Here is a 25940-nt window from a genome sequence, read left to right on the forward strand (position 1 = left end):
AATGACCTCACTCAGTTACTTGCGTCCTGTATTACTCGAGTACTAAAGCTCCAGTCCAATGAGCAACAGGAGTTATAGATTCATTTTTACATCATCTATAATTCTTCCTCCTCATTTGGTTTAGAATAAAATCACAATCAGGACTCCAATGAAATATTCTCATATTTACATTTACTGGCGAACAGAGAAATGAATTTATTTAAAAGAAACGGTTTCAGGAGAATTTAAAATTTTTAATGATGAGTAAATATACTGATCTGCTCTCTAAAAAACACTAATGAAAGACACACAGCAGCTTTTCTCTCAAAATAATTTATTCCACACGTGCACACAGATCAGTCATCTCTGATCATTAAAAAATAAATTAGATCTCAGTGTTTGCAGGAGAGTTTCTGAGGCTACAGCGCCACCTGCTGTCAGACAGAAAAACTCCTCAACACTGCACACAGGCTCGTCAGAGTCTCTAATAATTTAAAAAGAACATTTACTCAGTAATGCTTCAGGCTCTCAAGGATCACTCTGCTGGTTTCCTGTTTTTAGTAAAGAAACATCCGATCTTGTTGATTTTAACAAGATCCAAAAATCAAAAGTTCGTTTTTATTATATTATAATTTATTCTCTGCTTCCTAAGCAGCCATTATGTAAAAATGAGCATAATAACGTCAACAAAATAAATTTATCTGCATGGAGTGAAAAAAAAGGAAGTTTTCCTGATCCTCTGTTAAACTAAACCGAATATCTTTTTCAGATATTCACAAAACATGAAATAAAGGAAGAAATCGAACAATTAACTAATCATCGTTTGAGTCTGTGGTGCGTTCACTGACACAACAAATGAAGGACGAGTCTATTTACACAGTTAATACACTAACAGACACTCAGTGAATGTTGCAGTGTCCTTGAACGTTATGCATTTGTCTTTTTAAAGGTAAAACACTGAAAATCAGCAGGATGATGCTTTAAAAGCAAAACTCTGAGTTTTTATACAACACTCACTCGTTCACAGATAAACACAGATTTTAAATAGAGGTTGATTTATGTAACAGACGCTGTCGAAGCTTCAGGACTCCGGGAGAGTTCATCCACCATCATGCGCTTGAGTTCTGTTTGGAGACAGATTTTGGCGCACATGAGAAAAAGATCTCATTCAGGTTCTAAGTTGCTATATTTTCTATCATATCTATTCTATTGGTGCATGTTCATAATGAGGTTGGTAAAATTTTTAAATAACGAGGTCAGTGCATGTACAAGTACTCTCTGTGGGCTGAAACCTCTGACTTCAGACTGCTCTGAATACTTAATATCACAGGTTTTTTTTTTACTGCTTGCTCTGTATGATGTCACAGAGAGGGGGTATCCCTAATACAGTTATCTCAGACACAGAATCCATAGAGGCTACATGCTGTTCATCTTTGCGTTAAAGTGAAAGCCAATCGTAGGAAAGCTGCCTTTTTCCATATAGACGCTGCTGATATCGAACTTTACACACTGCACTACATTAAACTCCATGATTAAGGTACATGTGACATATCACTGCCAGCACAGGAGGCTCAAGGCCTTGTTTAAAAAATAAAAATACTTACAGAGAGCGCAATAATTCAATAATATGCTGCATTTACTTTAAAAATGTCCCCGCTGCTCGGTAATTGTCTTAAAAGGAACATTGTGCACGTCTCATTGCTTTATGTGATAAATACAGAGGGAAACTGTTTTACATTTAATCAAAATGTAACACAGCACAGATCTGCACGAATGCACAAAGGTCTAGGTTAACATTAATTATTTATATGTTATACACAAATACCATAATAATGAAAAATTTAATGCCTGATTGTGCAGCACAGAGGAAAGATGTTTATTCAGCAGTCGGGATCTGCTGAATAAACATCTTTCAGACTGATGTGGTCTGTGGTCGGTTGGAGCCCTCAGGCTCTGCTTCGCCCGTGTGTGTCTGAAAGTGAGGGTGGTCCTGAAAGGGGAGGAGCTAAAACAGCGCGTTTCAGATGAGCCAGGGGGGGATGCAGGTTACAGGGATTACTTTGAACTGTAAATCATGAAAAGCTGTTGTAGTATTTTCCAAAAAATAAAAATATAAGCTGGATATTAGCAGAAAGGGTCCATTTAAATTTTACCCAATTACAACAAACGTGTCGCCTGTTTGTTTTCTTTCTGAAGAATTACAAAGATGTGATCAAATCGGACTCAGGTTTCGAACTGAATTCAAACAGGTAGCCGATTTACCTGCAGCCTCAGGTGTGACTCAGACTCTGATTGGACGGCTGCAGCAGCGGTCAGAGCTTCCCTCTGTCCGTCATGGCTTCCTGTATCTGCCTGTTGAGCTCGGCGATGATTCGGTCTTCGTGGGTATAAACTCCGGTCCTTAGCAACGCGTCTCTCTCTTCCAACAGGCGGCTCAGGTGCTCCTCGGCGCTCTCGCTCAGAGCCAGACCGGGGGCGGGGTCAAGCACAGAGGGGGTGGGGCCTAATCTGTCATCTTGCTGTTTTAACCTGTTGAAGAAAACAAAATGCCTTACAGGAGTCTGTACTGTGAAGCAGGGTTTGGGGCAATATACTTTCAGGTTCAACGCTCAGATTTTATTATTACAAATGAGGCGTGTTGCCATGGTAACTTATGCTGCAGATTTGCTGAACTTTTATGCTCAAGATGAGAAAAAGCTACTGCCAAAGGATGCATCAGTCCTCTGGAAAGTAGCGTAAATAAGAAACTGAATTTTATTCATTCATGTTTTAGGTGCAACTTTATTTTTTTTCCTGTTGGTTGTAATTAAAAAAACAAATTGCTCACAGCTGTTTGCTGGCTTATAGTGAATTCTGTCTACAGAGGCATTTCCAGTCTTAAGCGTGCAGACAGCTTTACTCCTGCCATTCTCTATGATGTTTCAACTGTTTCGTGTGAGCGTGCTCACAGCTAAATTTGGAAACTCTGGGTTGGTCGAGCTGATTTTTGCGACCACTTTGCGGTTGCTGATGTTGGGATAAGTGCAGCCACGTAACAGAAAGACACCCCGAGTCTGTTGAACTTGATCATCACCATCACCTGTTGAGCTCGTTCCTAATGCTGTCCAGCTCCTGTCGGTCCTGTCGGACTGCCTCCTTCTCCTCCGTTGCTAGGTAACGCAGCCTCATGGCTTCGAGCTCAGCCTGTTGTTTCTTCAGACGCGTCATGGCGTTTTCCTGCTCCCGCTGCAAAAAACAAAACAAGAGAAACTATGAAGCTGTGAATGTTCGTTAAATGTGAGCAGAATCAGGTTCTCTTTCACCTCACGTAACCTCAAGATCTTCACTGTGACTTCCAACACGTTTGACTTGAACCTTGGCATTCAAGCACCGGTCAACTGATCAGATCTGAACTGAGAATATTTGAAAATAAACCTCTGACCCGTGCGCTGAAATGTGTGAGTTCAGATGCCAAGAAAGTGTTTTTCCAAATTGCACACAGAGCACTGTGGTGATAAATTTGTCTGGTTTCACATTTTCATAAAGCTGGCCTGAGAAAAATGCCGCAGGGCTTCGAGAGAATTCACACGGAGACCAACAGCAACGCGGTGAGAACTCAAAGGAAACTTAATAAAAAATGTCCAAAAGCCGTATTTCTCTCAGCTGCTCGGGCCTCCAGCTCAGAGTTCCCAAAACCGTCCCGAACAGCAATCTGAGCCGAGTCAGCTGGACGCTCATAAATCAACAAAACCGTCTGAAGAGAGAAAACAAATGTGGCGTTCCTTCAGACCTTTAATTATAAATGTAAAGAGTTATCATTTAAAGGCTGCAGGTTATACATCCAACAACCTGCAGAAAAAAAAATATGATATAAGAACATAAAAGATTGAAGGTGATGACATAACTCCAACATATGAACCTACTGTCTACGAGAAGGGATAAAAAGAGCATGTGCTGTGAAAACCTCGCGCTTTCGAACCGTATTTAAGACATAATTAAATGTAAACAAATGATCAAATAATCTAGATTAAAAAAGTACAAAGTCTTTTTTGGTCAATAAAATAATAAAATGGGAGAAAAATAATGTGAAATCTCAACATACAAAAGCATAAAGTGATGTTACCAAATATCTTTTTACTTTTAAATTAGAAAAATATTACATATTCAACACGAGACCAAGAGAAGCAGAAAAGCGCACTGGGAGAATTTTCTACTTTCAGTTTATTAAAAATGACCGAAAACGTTGAATAAATATGAAAACAGCTGCAGATGAATCATCTATTGGCTAATCATTGCAGCTCACGTTTTATGTAGTGATTGGAGAAAACAGTTACTGGGGTATTTCTTATTATTCTGACTGTCACCGTTAAAAGTGACAAATATCTGGCTACACGTGAACCCTGGAAGGATGTGTGAATGTTTCCAGCACTAGCAGAGGGTCAGCAAGTCATCAAAATTACTCATAACCCCAGTCGAGGGCTGCCGCTAACACTTATTTTTGTTATTAAGCAAATTTGAGAACGAATTACGTGGTTAGAAATGATGATCCAGAAAAGTGGTTAAAGTAAATTCTCATGTTTGGTAATTAGTTACCGCTGAAGGTTTAAAGTTATAGTTAATTAATCAGTTAAACCACTTCTTAAATGTATTAATTAATCTGATGACTAATTTCATGATCATGTGATTGTTGTTTGGTCTGTAAAACATCCAGCAGTGAAGTCTGATCTGTGTAACAGTCCACAAACAAATTTAAATATTTAAATTAAACTGAATGAGTCATTTAGAAACATCTAATATTTGCCCTTTTCCTTTGAAAACAGGGTGGTGGTTAGCAGCTACTCAGCTGTGACATTCTTCTCATGTCTAATGTTTTGCTTGCAAAGTTGCATTTGCAAAATCTAAACAAATAATTTATTTCATTATAAAAGACAGAAAAAGCTGAATATTTGGCACATTGTTTTTTAATATTATTTAAAGAATTGAAATATTGAAGGGATTGCATAAAACACAGAGGCAAGCTGACCAGCAGCTTCATTAACATTTAACAGAATGTGAGACCAAAAAATGCAGGAATTTCTTAAAGTAGAAACATTTTGTCTGAAAAACAGTCCAAAATATTTAATCTGTCATATGTCAGGATCAAGATTGGCAGCACTTAATATCAAACTATTACATGTTTTACTAACAGGTAAACAATTAATCAAATCAACCAATTGGGTTTTAGGTTTTTAGGGTTACTTGCAGGATGAAGTTTGTCTGGGCTTTAGCACAAAGGTTTTAAGTCACTTGGCCACTGGTTTTGGTTTATGGCAGCTTTATGCGGTAACCTGTTTCTTATCTTCATGCTGTGCTGAAGATCTGGAGGTTATCCACTGTTCTGACAAACAGACTAAAATATTTAATATCTGATGGCTGAACAGCAAACAAACAGTAGGAAGTTATGACAATCAACACTTTGGTTTTGTTTTTGTTTTTGTCTTTTTGGGGGGTGGGGGGGGGGGCTTCTTATTTCTTATCATGAAAAAACTTAGATGCTCTCTTTAACAGCTTAAACTAAAAATTATGTTGATTTATTAGGTAACTGATTTTTTAAAATATTTTTAAATAAATGATTTTCACAGGGGAGCTTAATGTTCTTGCTGCACCTCCCTGTTGTCTCTGGGTATGACAGCTGCCTTCCACTATCCACAGATCGGCACATTTGAGTAATCGCTGATTCAAAATTGACTGTAGGCATGAATGTGAACCAGAATGTTTCTCTGTGTTCGGCCTACGAAGGGCCGGCAATCTGTCCAGAGTTTACCCTGCATCTCTGACCAAGCTTGCCAAAATGAGCTGGGACAGGCTCCAGCTCACTGCAGCCCTGAATCAGATCAGCTGTTCAGACAACAGATGGATCAAAGGTCTATGAAAACAGTGAAAGCTGTTTTGTCTAACTTCCAAAATATTAAATTTATCATAATTGAAAGGCAAATAAAAGCAGCAAATGTTGACAATTAAGTTAATTCTCCCTAAAGCAAATGGCAGTGTGTGGTTACGTGATGGTTAAGCACTTTGTTTTTGATGCACTCAAACGATGAACTCTTTTGTTTTTCCCCAGCAGAAAGAGTTTCACTGGAGTCTGTTTTGATTTTTCCGTAATGTAAACGACAGTTTACATTTTTAGAGAACAAAATCCAAAAGTCTTTAAATTTACAGAAATGAGGCCCCAAAAGTGGAAAGTTCAGAGGAATTGTAAAATGGGAACAAAAGCTTGACGGTTAATATGTAATCATGTATCAAAATAATGGACAATAACTTTCCATTGATGAGCTAATGGATTTACTGACTAACTGCAGCTTTATTTTCTTAGTATCCATTAGTTACAGTGCAGATTGACCATGATCTCATGGAGAAGGCGCACCAAAGGTCGAAGGCGATCCTCTAAATTTAACCACTAAAAGCAGTTGTTAAAATATCTTTAATAGGCTGAGCAACATTACCATCCCATACTCAGCTGACGGCGCAATAATGAGGAAGAGTGCGAGCAGCAGAGCGCAGGCAGTGGGGAGGTGATCGGAGAGGCTGGAATCTGTCTGTGCGCTCGGCTGATAGAGAGCAGATCGAGCAGCCGGCTCATTCTGGATGGGAAAACCAACATTTTCACATTACACACACACAGAAAGCTTCCACTTTCACACGGCTGGTCGCCTCCTCACAGAAAAAACACACCATCTCTCACTCACACACACACACACACACACACACACACACACACACACACACACACACACACACACACACACACACACACACGTGTGTTGACACAGGCTCAGCTCTCTGTGGACCATTAACAGTCTGTATTACAGGCCGTTTTAGGGCTAATTACTAGAAAAACAAACAGGCTAAACATTTTCTCTAGTGCCCGCTGCCAAGGACAACCTGAGGCTGAGTCCTGAAACAATCAGAGGACGAGGTGATACCGAGGCCTCAACAGGGGGGTAGGAGGAACGGGAGGCACAGAGAAAAGTAGCTAAAAGTCAGGACTCTGAAGCAGATATTACAAAGTTGGGCTCTGAATCACAGCTGACAGCATCAAAATAACCACATGGACAGTTCTAACAAAATGTGGTCACCTACCCGAGAAGTGTATTTGACAGGACAGACATAGTTCTGGATGAAGGGGGACCAGTGGCCACGGATTGTAAACTAAATATAAGGCAACACAATTAATCTGATTTTGGCTTCCACCAATTATGAAAACAAAATAATCTGTATAAAATTATTCCGTTGGTTCCTCTTTCTGTTCAGCTCCCTTTAGAGGTTGCCACAGCAGATCATCTCCCTTCATCTCGCCCTACCCTTAGCACCCAACCCTATCACAACAACTATCATGTCCTCCTTCACGACATCCATGAACTTCTCTGTGGTCTTCCTTTTTTCCTCCAACCTGTCAGAGCCATCTTCAACACTCTTTCCCCAATATATCCACCATCCCTCCTCTGCACATGTCCAAACCATCTCAAACATGCCCCTCAAACCTCAACCTGAGCTGTCCCTCTGATATTCTAATCTTGTCCCTTCGGGTCACTCCCAGTGAAAAGCATCTTCAACTTCTCCCACCTCCAGCTCGACTTCCTGTCGTTCATGCATCATAGCAGGTCTCGCTACCATCTTGTAAACCTTCCCGTTCACTCTGCTGTCCTGATGTCTTGTTGATTTGATCCGTCCATCTATCTTTCTGTTATACTCATTTCTAACCCTGTTCATCCTGCTCACTCCGAATGAAAATCTTAGCATCAGCTGAGGTAACCAAAGGAGAAACTTCACTTAACAAAACCCATGTAGAAGAAAGCTCAAGGTATGCTTTGACTCTAGGGGCAAATGCCAATTTTTGGAAGTTTTTGGTATTGTTCATTAAATTAAAAAAAGAAATAAAAAAGCTTTGGTCACCAAAAGCGATTAAATTAACGAAATTAATCTCAGCCTCTACTCAGAAGTGTCATCTCTTTGCAGATAAGATAAAATCCACAATCATGCAGCGATAATATTTATATTTCTCCATGAATATGCAAGCGTCCAAGTGGACTTCAACCTGCTCTTCAAGTTTTTTTTGTGACTGGTCATTTATCTATGATCCATCAACTACGACCTTCAGGTGCATTTAATAAAATATAATAGGCACAACTGCTTGTCCGTGGTGTATAAACACGACCTTACTGCTCAAGCACAGACCTCCCTCTCCCCGGCCACCTCCTGCAGCTTGTCCGGGGGAACACCAAGGCGTTCCCAGGCCAGCCGAGAGTTGTAATCTCTGCAGCGTGTCCCGAGTCTGCCCTCAGGCCTCCTCCTGGGGCCTTTTTACATCCTTTGATGTAATCGAGAGACTACGAGCATCTTGTGTAGAGCATCTAGCATGTGAAGCCCACTGGTGTGGTTCAAATCACAAAAAGTCAAACAATCAAAAATCACGACAGAAAGAAAGTTGGACTTGGAATTTCCAGTTTTATAGACGTTGAATTGGCGTATTTTTCATTTTTCAACATTAGTGGTACCGCTGTATCGAAATCTCTGAATATATAGCTGTGTCTATTATATCAGACTGTTTGAATAAAAGAGCATCCATCTTAAGTTCCTGATTCTTGAAACACATTCAAATGAAATGTTTAAACAGACCGAAAATATAAACTGAGATAAAATGATATCCATGACCACTGTGAACCACAACACAACATCCAGCCTTCACTGCTCCTTTATCAACGGCTAAAAAAACTGCTGTGAGCCTGAAGATGAAGACCAGGCTGGATGCTGGTTTCTGGGATGGATGCTCCGAGAATGACTTCTCCTCCCCCGCTGTCTGACCCTCCATTACTCGCCTGTACTGTCAGAAGTCTTGAGCAGCTGGGTGGGGGATGCCTCGTACAAACACTTTCATCCCATCGCTTACATGTGGACACACTTTTCTATAATCACATGAAGTTTTCTGAGCAGCTCGCCACCTGTGGGAGTTCAGGGGGAGTTTTTCACCAGCGCTCTGTGAGCTTGTTTAGAGACATGACGGATAAAACACGAAGGAAATGAGGATGATTAGAGATAAACGAGGGTTCCTAGCTTCATATACAGAATCTCTGGTTTCCATAAGAAGCTGGGTGAGCTTCACACACAAGAGCAGTTTTGTAAATCACTTAACCCACATTTTGGCCGTCTGGAGAAAAACAAAGTGGAGTTTAAGTAATAAGGACTCACAGATGTTTTTAGAAAATGTGCAACTTACATTGTTTGAGTAAAGCACTATACAAATACAGGCCATTTACCATTTCCTCAGATGAAAAAAAAATATCAGCAAGTTTTATTTATTCAAGAAGTAGACTGATGAGAAATTTGCCAATTTTAGGAAATAAAACTGGAATAAAATGTTTTTGAATATAGAGACGGATCAACAAGTTTTCAGAATTGAAGTCATCAATTTCATCTTGAGAACTCTTACCATCATACTGATATAATTATTAAGTCAATATCACAACCAGCAGCCTAAATAGTGTAATGTTTGCAGGCTTTTCAACCTCACTAATTAAATGTAGCACTGAGCAGATGAGATCTTTGCAACAGAGGGTTAAACATGCCTGCAGCTCTGTTATATCTGCTGTGTTTGAAGGGTTAAGGTCCATATGTTCAGGCTGCAGGGACATGCAGAGTGGAGGTTTAAATGGTAAATGGTAAATGGCCTGTATTTATATAGCGCTTTACTAGTCCCTAAGGACCCCAAAGCGCTTTACATATCCAGTCATCCACCCATTCACGCACACATTCACACACTGGTGATGGCAAGCTACATTGTAGCCACAGCCACCCTGGGGCGCACTGACAGAGGCGAGGCTGCCGGACACTGGCGCCACCGGGCCCTCTGACCACCACCAGTAGGCAACGGGTGAAGTGTCTTGCCCAAGGACACAACGACCGAGACTGTCCAAGCCGGGGCTCGAACCGGCAACCTTCCGATTACAAGGCGAACTCCCAACTCTTGAGCCACGATCGCCCTCGTTTAAGACCAATAAGCAGGAGATAAAAGCTGCAGGAGCAGAGTTGAAGAATGCCGTCCGTCTATAATGGAGACCGAAACATTTAACATTAAGCACTGGGTTTGTATTCACTCTTTGAAGTGAAGTTTCAATGTATTAGTAGCACTGAAATATCGGAGTTGCGATACCTAGTTAAAGCTGAAGTTCTTATTTGTTCAATCTTTAAAACAAGCAGCGACACACAAAATAAACGATTTAAAAATAAATTATGGGACCAAAAGCTCAATAATCTGACCAAAATCAGCTTTCAAATTTACAATGTTTCACGTTGGTTGTTTGCATATTATAACTTCAGTCACCACAGTGAGCTGTAGAAAGAACGGCACAAACAGTGACAACATGCAGACGAGTGTGTAAAGCTGTGATCGAGCTTTTTGTAAGACCAACTCTGAACCATGTCAATCACTAAAAACTGCAATTCTGCCCGACATATTAGTCGTTCACCTAAACTGTGATGTCAACACAGGCCTAAGCTTAAAACTCACTGCAGTAAAGACCAGAAATAAAAATCAAGCCCATCAGTGTTGTTGTAGAGCAAGAAGTCAAAGCGGCAAACAAAGTGATCATGAAGGGTTTTCAAATGATCTGAGAAAGTCATCTTTTCCAACTGTCACAAAATCTTCCTCTGTCATCTGGGAATCTCTGTGTTACTGCATGGAAATAAAAGTGAAAAGCAGTTAGAGACTAAACTGCTTGTGCACCCATGTCTTCTCAACCCTGCCTCAAGCATGCCTGGTGCCAGAAGGCAAATACAGAGCGCTAGTCTATTCCTGGGGCAAAACCAGGCTCACTTAACTTTAAACAGCAATGTTTTCCTGGACTTAACCAAACTAAACCTATCTGAGTGGAAATGCAAGAAAACGACAAGAGAAAAAACAAAAATGATCAAAATCAGCCTCAGCTTTATAATAACCATCCAGAAAATGCTCTACAAACCAATTTTCACTGTTAATATCAACCAGCTTCCTAACAGCTTACTCCATTGCAGAGTTGTGGTGGGGGGGCTGGACCGAAGCCTAGCTCAGCTGTCGCAGGGCGAGAGGCAACTGAAGTTTAATTAACGGTCAATTTACCATTTATTAACAATGGTTATAGTAGAGTGTTTCCCATTTTTCATTGTTCGACACATTCTTTTGGCTCCATTTGAGGTTTCTGTTCCTGAGAAATAACTGATGTTCATTACCAGCTCTCTGACCGACAAGTGGTCAAAAACGTCATTTCTATTCCAACTGTTTGCAATTTGTGTTAAATTCACGTTCCCAGTGGAGCTGCTTGGCTCTTTATATTAAACTTCTATGAACTACCACTGTTTGCCTTTCCTGCTTTGCTTATGTGTTTTCAGCCGCGTGCTTACTTCCAGATGGACTGAAAACCATCCAGCAAAGCAACTGTGTGGAAAAAATTTGAAAATTCATCATGTGTAGAGTATTATTCCTTAAAATCTCTCAGTACCGATCAAACCCTTTGACCCTCGCTGTCTGGGACAGCACCCCTCACCCTGGGACTCCATAATATTTCAGGAATGACCAGTGGGAACCATCAGAGTGTCCACTGAGACCAGTAACACTGAAATACCCTCAGACAACATGTTACATCTGCTGTTTGACAGACAGTTTTATACAAACACACTCACGGCGTCATGAGAGAGGACACTTTTAGTCTGGATAGCCCCGAGGGGAGCTGAACTCAGCAGCAAGATCACATGACCAATGAAACCAAGACATGATGGAGGTTAACTGGTCCAAGCAGAGAATGGACCTTCAACAACCTGTTATAAAACTTTAACCCCCGGCAGACTCTTTCCCATGGAAAAGGATTGCATTTTTCTACGTGGTAAGATAAAAAGCATTTGCAGGTATGTGGGCACATGGAAGATGCTGCACTTAAAATCAATAAAATAACAAATACTCTGTGGCAATCAGTGGAGTATTGAGCTCCTAATCGTGATGACCAACTCCAACTCTACTGCTACATCTTCAAAAGGTCCAGAAGAGTGAAGAATGTCATCTTGTGTGACAGAAGTTTGTGCATCACCAAATTGTAATCTAAGTAATTCTACCCTGTATATGTACAGTGGGGCAAAAAAGTATTTAGTCAGCCACCGATTGTGCAAGTTCCCCCACCTAAAATGATGACAGAGGTCAGTAATTTGCACCAGAGGTACACTTCAACTGTGAGAGACAGAATGTGAAAAAAAAAATCCATGAATCCACATGGTAGGATTTGTAAAGAATTTATTCGTAAATCAGGGTGGAAAATAAGTATTTGGTCAATAACAAAAATACAACTCAATACTTTGTAACATAACCTTTGTTGGCAATAACAGAGGTCAAACGTTTACTATAGGTCTTTACCAGGTTTGCACACACAGTAGCTGGTATTTTGGCCCATTCCTCCATGCAGATCTTCTCGAGAGCAGTGATGTTTTGGGGCTGTCGCCGAGCAACACGGACTTTCAACTCCCGCCACAGATTTTCTATGGGGTTGAGGTCTGGAGACTGGCTAGGCCACTCCAGGACTTTCAAATGCTTCTTACGGAGCCACTCCTTTGTTGCCCGGGCGGTGTGTTTTGGATCATTGTCATGTTGGAAGACCCAGCCTCGTTTCATCTTCAAAGTTCTCACTGATGGAAGGAGGTTTTGGCTCAAAATCTCACGATACATGGCCCCATTCATTCTGTCCTTAACACGGATCAGTCGTCCTGTCCCCTTGGCAGAAAAACAGCCCCATAGCATGATGTTTCCACCCCCATGCTTCACAGTAGGTATGGTGTTCTTGGGATGCAACTCAGTATTCTTCTTCCTCCAAACACGACGAGTTGAGTTTATACCAAAAAGTTCTACTTTGGTTTCATCTGACCACATGACATTCTCCCAGTCCTCTGCTGTATCATCCATGTGCTCTCTGGCAAACTTCAGACGGGCCTGGACATGCACTGGCTTCAGCAGCGGAACACGTCTGGCACTGCGGGATTTGATTCCCTGCCGTTGTAGTGTGTTACTGATGGTGACCTTTGTTACTTTGGTCCCAGCTCTCTGCAGGTCATTCACCAGGTCCCCCCGCGTGGTTCTGGGATCTTTGCTCACCGTTCTCATGATCATTTTGACCCCACGGGATGAGATCTTGCGTGGAGCCCCAGATCAAGGGAGATTATCAGTGGTCTTGTATGTCTTCCATTTTCTGATGATTGCTCCCACAGTTGATTTTTTCACACCAAGCTGCTTGCCTATTGTAGATTCACTCTTCCCAGTCTGGTGCAGGTCTACAATACTTTTCCTGGTGTCCTTCGAAAGCTCTTTTGTCTTGGCCATGGCGGAGTTTGGAGTCTGACTGTTTGAGGCTGTGGACAGGTGTCTTTTATACAGATGATGAGTTCAAACAGGTGCCATTCATACAGGTAACAAGTGGGGGACAGAAAAGCTTCTTACAGAAGACGTTACAGGTCTGTGAGAGCCAGAGATTTTCCTTGTTTGAGGTGACCAAATACTTATTTTCCACCCTAATTTACGAATAAATTCTTTACAAATCCTACCATGTGAATTCATGGATTTTTTTTTCACATTCTGTCTCTCACAGTTGAAGTGTACCTCTGGTGCAAATTACTGACCTCTGTCATCATTTTAAGTGGGGGAACTTGCACAATTGGTGGCTGACTAAATACTTTTTTGCCCCACTGTATACCCTATAATGCTACCCTGTGTTCTTCTTGTGGTCCACAATATTTTGAATGAAACACTAATCCATCAAGTTTTTTTTCCACTTATCTAACGCAGGGTGGTTGGGGGTCAGAACGTGTCTCTGGTATCATAGGGCGAAGGGTTGAGTACACCCTGTAAAGGTCCCCAGGCTAACACAGAGAGACAGACAACCATTCACGCTTACAGCCAATTTAGAATCACCTAGCACACATCTTTTTGGATTGTAGGAGTATCTGGAGAGAACGCGCAATCTCCACATGTAATGTACTAAAAACTGCACTACTGAGTACATTATGTGCACTTTTATATAAGTAGATTTACATTACTGCAAAACTGATACACAGACTGTATGATTATAGATAAAACTGCTGAAATATTTCAGAACGTATGCTTCCGTTTAACCTTTAATTTTTCTTTTTACCTGGATCTTTCTCAACTTCAATTGATGTCTCTTCATCACAATACACTGATGTTTTGACAAAAAGTCATAGTGGGCATTTCTTTATATTCTGTTTATAGTTTCAATTAATTTTCCAAGGTTTTACATCATTTTAAGCTCACAAAAGAACAAAAAGTACCTTATTATTATTATTATTATTATTATTATTATTATTATTGTTAATAAATAATTGTATATATTCAATTATTTACTTGAATTCTAAAAATATAAGATTCATGGTTTTTAAAATGGCCATCTGCAAATTCCAGCAACGGCCTCAGTAGCAGTTCAAATGTGAGCGGTACCCAAAGCTAGAAACAATAGATTCTTCGGGGGGAAAAAACCTGCTAAAACGTGAAGCAAAATGTACTTGAGTGGCCTAGAAATGCTGAAAAAAAAAAAAAAAGGCATTAAAAATAACCCACTTTTGCATAATTTGCCCATCAGATGCAGGCAGGTGGTTTTAATGTTGTGGCTTATGATTATATTTGACTTCTATGGTGGACTTCAGTTCACATCAGAACAGCAACAGCCCCTTTTCTTTCCTCCATAAACTTGGATTTTGTATCAAAGCCTTTGTTACTGCTGGATCTGCAGAAATAAACTGGCCAAGAAGTCTTTGCTTCTTTCTTTTCAAGAAAATGACCAAGTGTAATTCTCTGTCCCACAACACCTAGCTTCTAAAAATACCACATTTACGCTTCTCGTCCCAAAACTTTAATCTCTTTGTGCCCTAGTATTTTTTCTTTGAAAAGACCAACTTAAGCTCCTTGTCCCAATATTTTGAATTCAAAAAGGCAGGGGCCGACCCTCTGATCTAAAACCACAGTCCTGTGTGGGTATTAATTCTCCAGCCGCTTGCACCTCCTGGGTAGAAAAGCACATTATTCCTTGGACAAGAATTTTTATGATCTGACTTGAGCTAAACAGCACGCCATGCGAGGCGCTGAGAGGAGAGAATAAATAGGCGAGTAGAGGCCGAGAAAAACCAAACAAGCGGCGGCTTTAAAAACCGCGGCGCACCAAGACGGATGGTCGTGTAAACACAGGCCTGATATTTTATAAAAAGCGAGAGTGCGACATCTGAATAGTTAGCGCCTGACTAGCTTATTGCTCAACGCAAACCCAGGGAATGATTAATAGGTGGGGGGTGACACTCAGAGCTGAACCCCCTTAGAGGTGCATAAATCACTCTGTGTTTTCTTTACAATGATGTGGCACTTAAGAGAGGGGAGGAAGGAGGGATGGGGAGGAAAAACCAAAAGAAAAAAAAGTGAGAACAAAGATGGGAAACGAAAAGGAAGGCGAACCAAAAGGAGGCAGACAGGAGGTACAAGGAAGGATACGTGAGGCAGACGAAGAAAATTAAGAAAAGAAAGGAGAACTAAAATGAGGAAGAAGTTTGAACGTGATAAATAGTGAAGACACAAGAGAAGGAGAAACTGTCAAACAAGAAGAAAAAAGGAGACAGGAGGAAACAAAAGAGGCGAGGCTGCTGTAAAAAGGAAAAATGAAAGAGAGACGGAGAGCGAGGGGGAGGAAAAATGTCCGTCCAGTTTTCCAGCTGGTTAATGTCGGTAACAGTTATTAGTTTGTCAGATAAGGTCTGTGCGTCTGCGTGTGTTTACATTAGGCTTAGTCTGACTAAAGCCCCACTTAGTGCTGTGTGTGTGCACATAAACGTCTACCCTTGTGAGGACAAGTTTCAGTTGTAGGCCTGTGGAGTGATGACGTGCTCACTCACTTTGTGACAGACCTTCAAAGGGTTTGGTTTCAGGGTTTGGGTTGGTATTAGGTTTAGGCATTTAGTAGTTGTATGTGAATCAGTCCTCACAAAGATAGGTGGATGAGTGTGTATGGGCTGTTAAGAACTGATGGCTGTCTACTTCAACTCTGCTAAATATTTGACTCCAATGTAAAAACACACTTCGTTCTCCTCCCGTTTTCTTTCTCCTTCAGACATACAAACACACACGTGTGTCTTTCCAAACTTGTGAGGACACAAAACCAATACAAATCCACTCTTAATCCTCAAACAGCATAGATATATACACTTTGATGCTTTTTGGGCCTCTGACCACAGAGTGTATACTGTAAAAGATGCATGTAGCAACGTGAAAGTGCCTTAAATCTTTTTAATGACCAGCAGAGAGCAACTCCTCTGTTTTCAAAAAGACTGCTTTCATGCCTTACAACGTCATGGTCATGTTTTAAGTGATGGTCCCTATTAGAGTAGAGTAGAGCAGCAGCAGACGTCACTAACCAAAAGCTGAATTCCGGTTTTCTATTTCATCTTTTGCAGTTGATGCTTTCACGTAACTTCCCATGATGCACCAAACATTACTTCTCCACTCTTTGCACACCTTCAGCTTTTATCCAGTTTCTCTTGTAGTTTAAGTTCTGGCCTTTTTGTTTGTCATCTCTCTACGCTCCTTTATCCTCTCTTTTTACCCCCTAGCTGGTCATCGATGGTCACTCCCGCTCAATGAGACTGTTTTTAATGGAAATTTCTTCCTGGGGTTCTCCGTCTAATATCTGGGGCTTTATTTAGGGTCCTAATGTTACAATATAAAGTGCTTTGAGATTATGTTTAAGCTATGAACTTTAAACTAAAGTGAATTACTCAACTTGGCGACTAACTGCAGGGTGATGAAATCTGTCGCAGCATTTGGACCAAGACACTGAATGGCAACCAAACATTCACTCTCACATTCACACCTACAGCTAATTTAGAATCACCAGTTAGTCTAAAAAGAACATGTTTAGATTGAGGAAATAAAAAGACAACACCAAAAAAGGTGACAGCAATATAAAGTCTACAGTAAGTTTTAAATTGCCTTAAAACTCAATCACACATCTACATGCTGCTGCATCCTCAGTATGATGTGATGTGTGTGGAGCTATGGTTGGTTTCCTCTGCTCACTCTATGTCTTTAAACAGAGCACTTACATGTCCTAACACTGTCAGCTCATCTCTAGCAGCAGATTTAAAAACCTGCAGCATCCCCTCACTGAAAAACTACAATTATCTGCTGTGAAATATGACCGCTGTCAAGACGGTCCGAGGTCAGCTCCTCTCACTCGCTTTGTTTTAATGGTAAAGTTTGGGTTTTGTTTTTGTCAGTTTCAGGTACTGCTGTCATCATTCTGTCCTGTTCTGTTGAGATTCTGGACTACTAGTCTTGTTTTCATCCATCTGGTTACTGATGTCATTACATACTGGAATACTCTATGAATATCAACTTGGAATGTAATTAACATTTAGCTTCAGATGTTATTGCGCTTTTCTAAAAACAAAAATAAGTAACTGTAATTTGCTGAAAAATCCTTTTTATGTTTGGTTTGTTATGAGTTTTTAAACACATTTACATACTTAACAGGGATAACCACTGGCCCATATTTTTATACTTAGACAACTAGCATGAACATACCTTTACAGCCCATACTAACATGCAAACATGCATTGTTAAGACTACCCATTCTTTAAATCTGTAACCCCGGTATAAAAGTTTAGCACTCTACAGTAAACAGCTCCTATAAGAATCACATCCTTCTCTGGGTGAACCATACCTGTTTGAATCGAGCAAGCTCCTTTAAGGCACGCCCCCACTGCTGCTTGTAGTGTAGCTTGGATTTAGTGGCGGACTCCAGCTTCCTCTCCAGCTCCACCTGACAACGAAAAACACCTTTTGTGCTTTTTTCAATAGCATATTTATTGTGTTGCATTTTTTTTGTTTTCATTTTTAGTTTATTTCTTTCAGTATTGCTTTATTTTTACTTATTTTAGAGTTATTATTGCAAAAATGTATTAATGTTATTTAACCCTTTTAGCTTAAAAAGGTTATAGAGCACTGTTTTATGTAATATTGTAGTATTACATGTTGTATAATAATTTTTATTATTTTAGACTTTTAGCAGCTTTTTTTAGCATTTTCTCTAATATTGCTTTATTTCACTAACTAACCTGTGGAGTGCAAATTGTGTCATTTTCTTTGAGTTTCATTAAATTTCATCTTGTAATATTTTTATATATTACATCTGCTCTGTCCCATCAGCTTATCGTATATCTGTGAAGAAAACCTGGAAACCTGCACAGAAAGGTGATGTACAAATAAGGTCTGTCAGTTTTTTATTTCTTTACTCTTTTGCTGTAACTTTGACTTTAATTTCATTATAATGAGTACCGTCTTTCCAGGTAGTACTATTCCTAAAGCAGCTGCTTTACCTTCTCTAGGGTGAGCAGGTTGATCTCTGACTGCAGTCTGAACTCGGGTCTGATGTTCTGTTGTTCTCTGAACAGCTGGAACTCTTTCTCCAGCTGTTTGTACCGAGACTCACCATCTGCAATCTGCACAACAGGAGCACAAAGAAAAGAATAGAAGAAGTCACTTGACTTTACAATCAGAATCAGTCAAACAGATTAATCCTCAATCTCTACCTGCTGCAGTAACCGTGCTCGTTCCTCCTCCATCAGTCGGACTTTTTCTCTCTCTAGCGCCACCCGGTGGTCGCACTCCTGTCGCAGTCGCCTGCTGCTCTCCTGCAGTTCCCTCTGGGTCAGCTCATGCTCGGCCCGCAGCTCCCTCTGCAGCCTCTGAGTCTGAAAACAGAGATGCACTCACTTTACTGTAGAGAAACGGTTTGGTCAGTTATAATCTTGACTAGAGTGAATGTCACTGCCTGGTCACTTCCTTCTACCTTTGTATGTGTGAAGTATACGTAGACTGCATGCATTTCACATTCTCAATAATCAATACATTTTTAGATATTACATTTTGCAGAGAGCTAAAATCTACAATCTACCAGTGAACACTTTGACTGCAAGAGTAAAATGGTCTGCTTAAATGGGGTCTTTAAGGGATCTCAGAAAAAAATTATTATTATGATAATAATACTAAAAATGTTAAGAAAAAGGCTTTTACATACATTCTATGGTCAAAATAGCCCTGGAGAAGCTTTAATGAAGACTTCTGTGTAGCATTTCACCTTTAATCTACATTTTAAACATCAGCACAGCCGATGTTCTGACTAAAAGTGTTTTAAAAGAGCCAAAAATCTAAAACATACACTTGTATCTTTAGATTTATTGAAGTGTCTTTGTTATGCTTACATTTTCTATAATAACAAAACCTGCTATAAAGGGTTTGGTCAGTTATAATCTTGAGTTTGGAAATGGCCACATAATTTCTAGTCTATGTTAAACAAGAACTACAAAAAGTACAGTTTTACTGATAGCTGCTTTTGAAGTGTGAGCTATTAGCATTTGGAATGAATGAAGAATTGGTTTTATATATAACGTTGTACACAAGATGGTGCTACAATGTGTGGCATAAAAGTCATAAAGCGGTTGAGGTGATGGATGATGACAGATGCTGATAAATTACTGAATAATGCAATGATCCAAACACTTCATGTGATGTCTGATGATCAATTTTCTGTCTACAGTCCTCCTTCTGTCAAGCAATTCTTAAGTGTTGACAACACACTAAAACACACATTTACAGAATTACAATTACAATAATTTGTATGAATATTATGAGCCTTTGATACTGTATGTTGTGTCATCAGCTAGCATCAGACCTCCAGCTCAGCCTCAGCCAACTGTTTCTCTCTCTTCTCCAGATCAGACAAAGTCTTCTGAAGCTGCTCCTCCAGCAGGTTATACTCCACCTCCTGCAAACACACACAGATGTGTAGAAGTGAGCAGGAGGGACCTTTCAGTAAAACTTAAGCATATATTGATATGTGAATTTGTGTAGGCGGGTGTAGACTCTCCACCTTCTTCTTGACCAGAGCTTCTCTCTCTCGGTCTCTCCTCCTCCACTCTTCTGCTAACGCCTGCATGTGGCTCAGCTCCTTCTTCCTCAGCTAAAACAAGCATATTTTATAAACGTTATATAATAGTCGACTCCTACAGGAAAAAAAATTGTTCAATTTTTGGCAAAAGTAAGAAAATATATGAGCGCTGTAAGAATCCAATAAACTGCATGGAGCTAGTGGTTACCTGATCATCAAACAGATCCTCCTGCTCCTCCTTCCACATCTCCAGCTCCAGGGCTGTGCGGTACTCCAGAGTCTCTCTGGGGACTGTAAGACCCAGTGGCGCTGTGTGGAGGCTGGAAGCTGCAGGTCTGGGCACTGCAGGGTGGAAGGATGGCTGCGAGCGAGGTGCAACTTCATTCTGTAGATATGTAGGAAAATAAACATGTCAAAAGTGATCTAGTTGAGCTAGAAACAAACAACAACATTTTACTCCAAGTAATCTGTGGTGATAGAAGACTAGAAAGACTTTATTTTATTTTTTTTATCTCTAAAAGAAAACTAGCATGGACAGAAAAAGGTTGTTTTTAGAGCAGAACACATTCCCAGCTCTACAGTGTTTATATAGTTTTATTTTTGGAACATGACTCAGTTAAAAACATATTTTTCAAACCCTGGCACTCAGTTTATCCTTTGAAACAAAGGTTTACATCCTGTTTCTTTAAAAGGCACTTATTGTAGATGACGTGCTTAAAAATCCTTTAAACCTTATAAAATCAACTAAAGCTGTGACTCCACATCCAATACTTTGTGTATCATGTTGGAGAGTTATGAACTGAAAGCAGCTTTTATAGAATAGCACTCTGTACCACAGATGGTGCAGCAAGTAAAAGAAGTCAGTTTTCAGTCTGACTGATGGTGAAAAATGTTGCACGGAGGGATCGACTAAAACACACCTAGGTCATCTAAATCCAGAATATTTTTGTTCTTTATCTTGTTGAAAGGAAGATGCACCATACTGGCTGTTATTTGCGCTGCTCTCTCACCTGTGATGAGTCAGACACTATGACCTCTGTGGCTTTAACCAATCCCAGGTCCTCTAGCGTTGCCATGTAGCCCAACTCTGCCACCTTCTCACTAGGCCTGAGAGACAGATAGAAATGCAGCTGTTAAACAGAGGTTAATCATCATTACGTGATCCATCAGTCAGTCTGGTTTCTACCGGTGTTTTTGGACCACAGGGATCCTGTCCAGGTGAGTCTGTCTCCAGCACTGCTCTCCAGTTGATCCCAGGAATCTGCTCTTCTCAGTGCTCAACAGCTGAGAGAGTTGGATGGAGGCTCGTCCAATCAGCTGGTCACGGCTGGTTGTATCTCTATGCCAAACCTCCACCACCAGAGGAACTCTACAACACACAGTTAAAACACATGAAATCCCCCCGCTGCTTTTTTAACACTTCTCCTGAACTAACACCAAACTAATGAACATTCCTGCATTTTTTCTTTCTTAATTTCTGCTGTGAGATTTTAGAACATTTGTTACCAACCGGTTCACTTTAAAAAGTGGAGCTCATCTCATCAAGCATAGCTGGCATTCATGTACAAAGCTGCAGGAGTATGAGCTGTAGCAGGAGAGCTCGTGCTGCTACACTGAGATCAATGAGGCGTCATAAGAGAACAAGGACAACTATCGCAGGCTGCAATTCAAAACTGTGGAGCTGAAGTCTGTTCACAACATTATTTATGAATCCAGTTTAAGTACGAGTGAGCCATCTTTCTCACAAAAACACATCCGTATACATGTTCCCCAGCCTCACTACTGCACAAATACAATCTGATTCTATGGAAACACTGTATCAGGATAACAATGTTTCCTCAAAGAATAAGAAAGAAAGAAAAACCAGGTGACTACCAGGGGAGTGCATAGTGTTTCTGTTTGCTGCTGGTGCGGGGCGATGTCATCGGTGACATCTCGAAGGTGGGACGTCAACGTGTGTGCATGTGACAGTGAGTGAGTGGTCTATGAGTGTGTGTGTGCATGGCTGAGCCCCGGACCCTGTGGGACATGGTCACCGCTCCCTGCTGGACGCTTATGCCTCTCTCTGGGATGTGGGTGCTTGTTGGTTCCGGGTTGCGTGACTGGATGCTCTGGTGTGGCCGTTGGCCCGCTCCCTTTGTGAGTCAGGGTAGCTTGATCGATCTCGTTGGTGGGGTGGGGGGAGATTGCTGCGTGCTGGGTGACTGTGTTCTCAACTTGTAACAGGGTGGCCGGCCTCTAGCAGGTCCACTGCCTATTGCCTCTGGGAGTCTCACCCTTTGGCCATGGGCACCCCATCTGGGGCCTCCATCCTTCTCCTCCTTGGATGGATGCGCGGATGTCGCAGTGATGTGTGGCCTTGGGTCCTCAGTACTCTTCAGGGTCTTGGATGGGAGAGTTGCCCTGGTTCCATCTCCATCTGTCTGTTGCTCTTGTGGGGTTGTTACTGCAGCTTCCCACCCTCATTATCAAGTCAATTCATGACAAATACACATAAACATCTCTCAGGTGATTAGTATATTTTCTCATTTTTGTGTTCCAGGTGCTGTATGTTTGTTTTTCTTACAGGTGCAGCAGGTGTCGATACATTGTTCATTTCTATTTGTGCTCCATCCTATTATTATACCCCCCACACACACTTTTTCCCCTGCCTGTCCTACCTTACACATTGTCATACTTTATCACATATAATGTAATAACTGAAATAACACAAAAGGAAATGAATAAATAATCAGATAAAAGATTCACATGAACACAAGGAGGCTATAAAGATTTTATATAGCTGTTTTTGGAAAAGCAAAATGTGTTTGGCACCACAGTGCACTCAGATCACAACTCTGATTGCAAAAGCTGCCAGACAGGACAGGATTTAAAAATAAAAAAGGGCATCATGTTCATTTGCAGTGACCATTCCCTCAAAGGTGTCACAAAACATAACAGCAAAATGTTCTCTACAGCAGAACTAAGAAAAAGGAAATCACTGAAGGGTTCAATGGTTCAGGTTTTTCCTTTAATTTTTCACCCATTTATGTCATTTATACTGTCATGAAAAACAAACTTTGAAGTAAAAGGAAAAAATAATTATAGATGATAACTTAAAAGGAAACACTATTCGAGCTGTCATTATAATAGGTCTGGAGTTATTTTTCCATCAGAAGAGTTTTGTGCCTGTTGGCTGACACAGAGTCAGAGAGCTGATCCCTCAAGCAGGAGGACAAAGAGCAAACCAACGATAAACCCGACAGCTCAGCTTTGTTTAAATAATGTATGAAGGTGAGATGGTTTCTTTGCACTTATTTATGTTTTACTGTGTTATCATTAAAAATATCACCACTGGACCTTTATAATTATACAAGGTAAGTTACACTGAATATTTTTTCCTGATAATATTTACTGATACTGAATGAAAGTGAATTATTTAACTGCGATCAACATTTGATCTCCTTCCATATGTTTAAAGCATGATATTAAAAACAGGGTCCATCAGTTGCAATAATAGCTGCACTTCTTTAAATTTTGATGGAAGAATGAAGTTTTTTTCCCTACCTGCTGAAGGTTTCCTGTAGCTGCTGTGGCAGGGCAGCAAAGTCGAAGGCGCAGTAGGACTGAGGCAGAGACACCTCCGTGTTCCTCTGCAGCTCCACAGGAGGGTTAGTCATGATCGGAGCAGCACTGCCAAAGAACTGGTAGGAGTACCTGAAGTGTGACAAATATACAACCATCAATGAACAGATAAAATTAAAACCACTGCACTAAATATTTGGATGGATTCCTAAATAGAAAATTATCTCAATCAAACACCAGACAGAAGTCCATGAAATCTTACGATAATAATTTTTTTAAAGGCATGTTTGTTATAACCGATTTTTTAAAATAAAATGTTAGAAGTGATGATTGTGAGTAAAATACAGGAAAACTACTTCCTCTATGTTGAACAGTTGATAAATTAACCATCCACACTTATACAGACCTTTAAAGCACTAAAGGTAAAATCAGTACATTTATTTGTACATGTTAACAATTAAAAATCGTTACTGGCCCCATTAACCCAGTTTTCAAGATACTTAGCAGGTAGTTTACATCTTATGGTTTTTGAGAACATATAAACAGGTTTAATGGCACTGATAGCATTGCATGATTGCAAGTCGCAACTGGGCTTGTTTTTTATATGGGAACGAAATCATGGCAGACAGGATTTGTATGTTCTTAATGCAAATAATTTGTGTATTTCATTAATAACAACTTTAGGCCCAGAAATTTTAGTTATGCAGCCAGACCCTGAACCTCAACAGCTAACAAATAGATGACCACTCAGGCTACAGCCTCAGTTTCTACCTGTTAATGTTTCTAAAGTAGAATCACTGTGGCGATCGCTTTGTGCTGGTTTTCATGTTTGTTTTGTGTTGCCGGTGTTGTGCTTACATACTAAGAGAAAGATCACGTGTGTGCTCATTAGGATAGTGCATTAGGTGCCGGTATGTTGGGGTGTGGCCTATTGCCTTATATTGTAAAATGTAACTATGAGAAAATGCATTTCAGGTGACTTTACGGAGAAACAAGAAACTAATGCATCACATTGTGTAATTAATTAATTTCTCCAGTAAATACTTAAGTAACGCACTGCATTATTTGTAAAACCAGTAATGACTCAGAAAAAAGAGGAAAAATACCTCCAACAAACCTTCGACCCACAGCATGCAATTAATTTGCAAGAATCGAATGTCTTCGATATCTTGCTTAGTGATGGTGATGACTCTCAAGGCGGAGTCAATGAGAACCCCGTGAGAATCGATAAGGATATGAATTAAAAAGTAATATCAATAATGGCATCAGAATCGCTAAATTCTTATCAATTCAATTGACATAATATTTTTTTAATTGTTAGATTAGATTAGATTAGATTAGATAGAACTTTATTAATCCCTCGGGTGGGTTCCTCTGGGAAATTCGATTTCCAAAAAAGCACAGCACCGACAGAAGTTACAGAGTTACAGAATATTATTTATATATATATATATATATATATATATATATATATATATATATATATATATATATATAAATACAGAGACAATATAAATAAAATATACGAAGGGGATAAATAGAATAAATAGGAATAAAAATAAAAATACAAGTGAATTGCACATTTCAAGTATTGAGTCTATTGCACCGTTGACTATTTACAAAAGTATTGCACAAAAGGTATTGCACAGTGAGGTGAAGAGGCACTACAGCTTAGTTGTTCCCCCCTCCTTTGTCCTCCTGTTTCCCCTCCCTCTCCCCTCCAGAGAGGAGTTAAACAGTCTGATGGCGTGTGGGACAAAGGAGTTTTTAAGTCTGTTAGTTCTTGTCTTTAGGAGAAGCAACCTGTCACTGAACAGACTCTTCTGGTTGTTAATGGCCGTGTGCAGAGGATGCCTGGCATTGTCCATAATGTCCATCAGTTTCTTTAGTGTCCTTTTCTCTGCCACTGTCACCAGAGTGTCCAGCTTCATGCCGACCACAGAGCTAGCCCTCCTGATCAGTTTCTCCAGCCTGGATGAGTCCTTCTTTGCTTTGTTGTAAACAAGCTGCAATTTCTAATGCTTGGCACCATGTAAATAAAACTGAATGGAAATTAAAATGCTTCCTCCTGACTCAGGCTCAATGCTGCTGAGTGTTTGACAGATATTAATGTGAACATCTAAAGTTCCCTAAAATCTCTGCACAGCACCGTATGTGGAAAAACTCATTCTGACAGCTGAAAGCAGATAAAGTGTTTCACCTGAGCGTAGCAGCAATGGGGTGGGGTAAGCTGAGGTTTCCCAGGCTGCGAAGGTCCAGAGAGAAGCAGTAGTGATGAGCAGAGGGGGGGATGGAGACTTTGGGAGCAGAAACACTGACGGATGACATTCCACCATCCGCTGCAGCCTCAGGCTGTCTGGGCAGCGATGCTGGAGCCTCCAAATCTGTAGCTGGACACCAGTGAACAAACTTCAGCTCTAAACCTTT

At 40.4% G+C, this 25940-nt stretch overlaps 1 protein-coding gene across 3 annotated transcripts in view; it reads right to left on the bottom strand.

Moving 5' to 3' along the window:
- Positions 1 to 296: 296 nt before the first annotated feature.
- Positions 297 to 25940, bottom strand: part of cep120 (centrosomal protein 120) — a 34755-nt gene continuing 9111 nt past the window's right edge. For 2 of the 3 annotated variants that reach the window (XM_026186080.1, XM_026186079.1), the window contains exons 9-21: positions 25714 to 25903; positions 23496 to 23645; positions 21136 to 21318; positions 20960 to 21056; positions 20158 to 20334; positions 19932 to 20021; positions 19734 to 19826; positions 18592 to 18753; positions 18379 to 18501; positions 17724 to 17822; positions 3059 to 3204; positions 2242 to 2508; positions 297 to 1103 (exon numbers count right to left, since the gene is read on the bottom strand). In XM_026186080.1, the coding sequence (XP_026041865.1) occupies positions 2292 to 2508; positions 3059 to 3204; positions 17724 to 17822; positions 18379 to 18501; positions 18592 to 18753; positions 19734 to 19826; positions 19932 to 20021; positions 20158 to 20334; positions 20960 to 21056; positions 21136 to 21318; positions 23496 to 23645; positions 25714 to 25903 (1727 nt within the window). In that variant the 3' untranslated portion in view covers positions 297 to 1103; positions 2242 to 2291. The remainder of the gene's footprint in view (positions 1104 to 2241; positions 2509 to 3058; positions 3205 to 17723; positions 17823 to 18378; positions 18502 to 18591; positions 18754 to 19733; positions 19827 to 19931; positions 20022 to 20157; positions 20335 to 20959; positions 21057 to 21135; positions 21319 to 23495; positions 23646 to 25713; positions 25904 to 25940) is intronic. The other variant, XM_026186082.1, reaches the window with a different exon arrangement.

This window comes from Astatotilapia calliptera, chromosome 12, assembly GCF_900246225.1.
Source record: "Astatotilapia calliptera chromosome 12, fAstCal1.2, whole genome shotgun sequence".
Classification (NCBI taxonomy): domain Eukaryota; kingdom Metazoa; phylum Chordata; class Actinopteri; order Cichliformes; family Cichlidae; genus Astatotilapia; species Astatotilapia calliptera.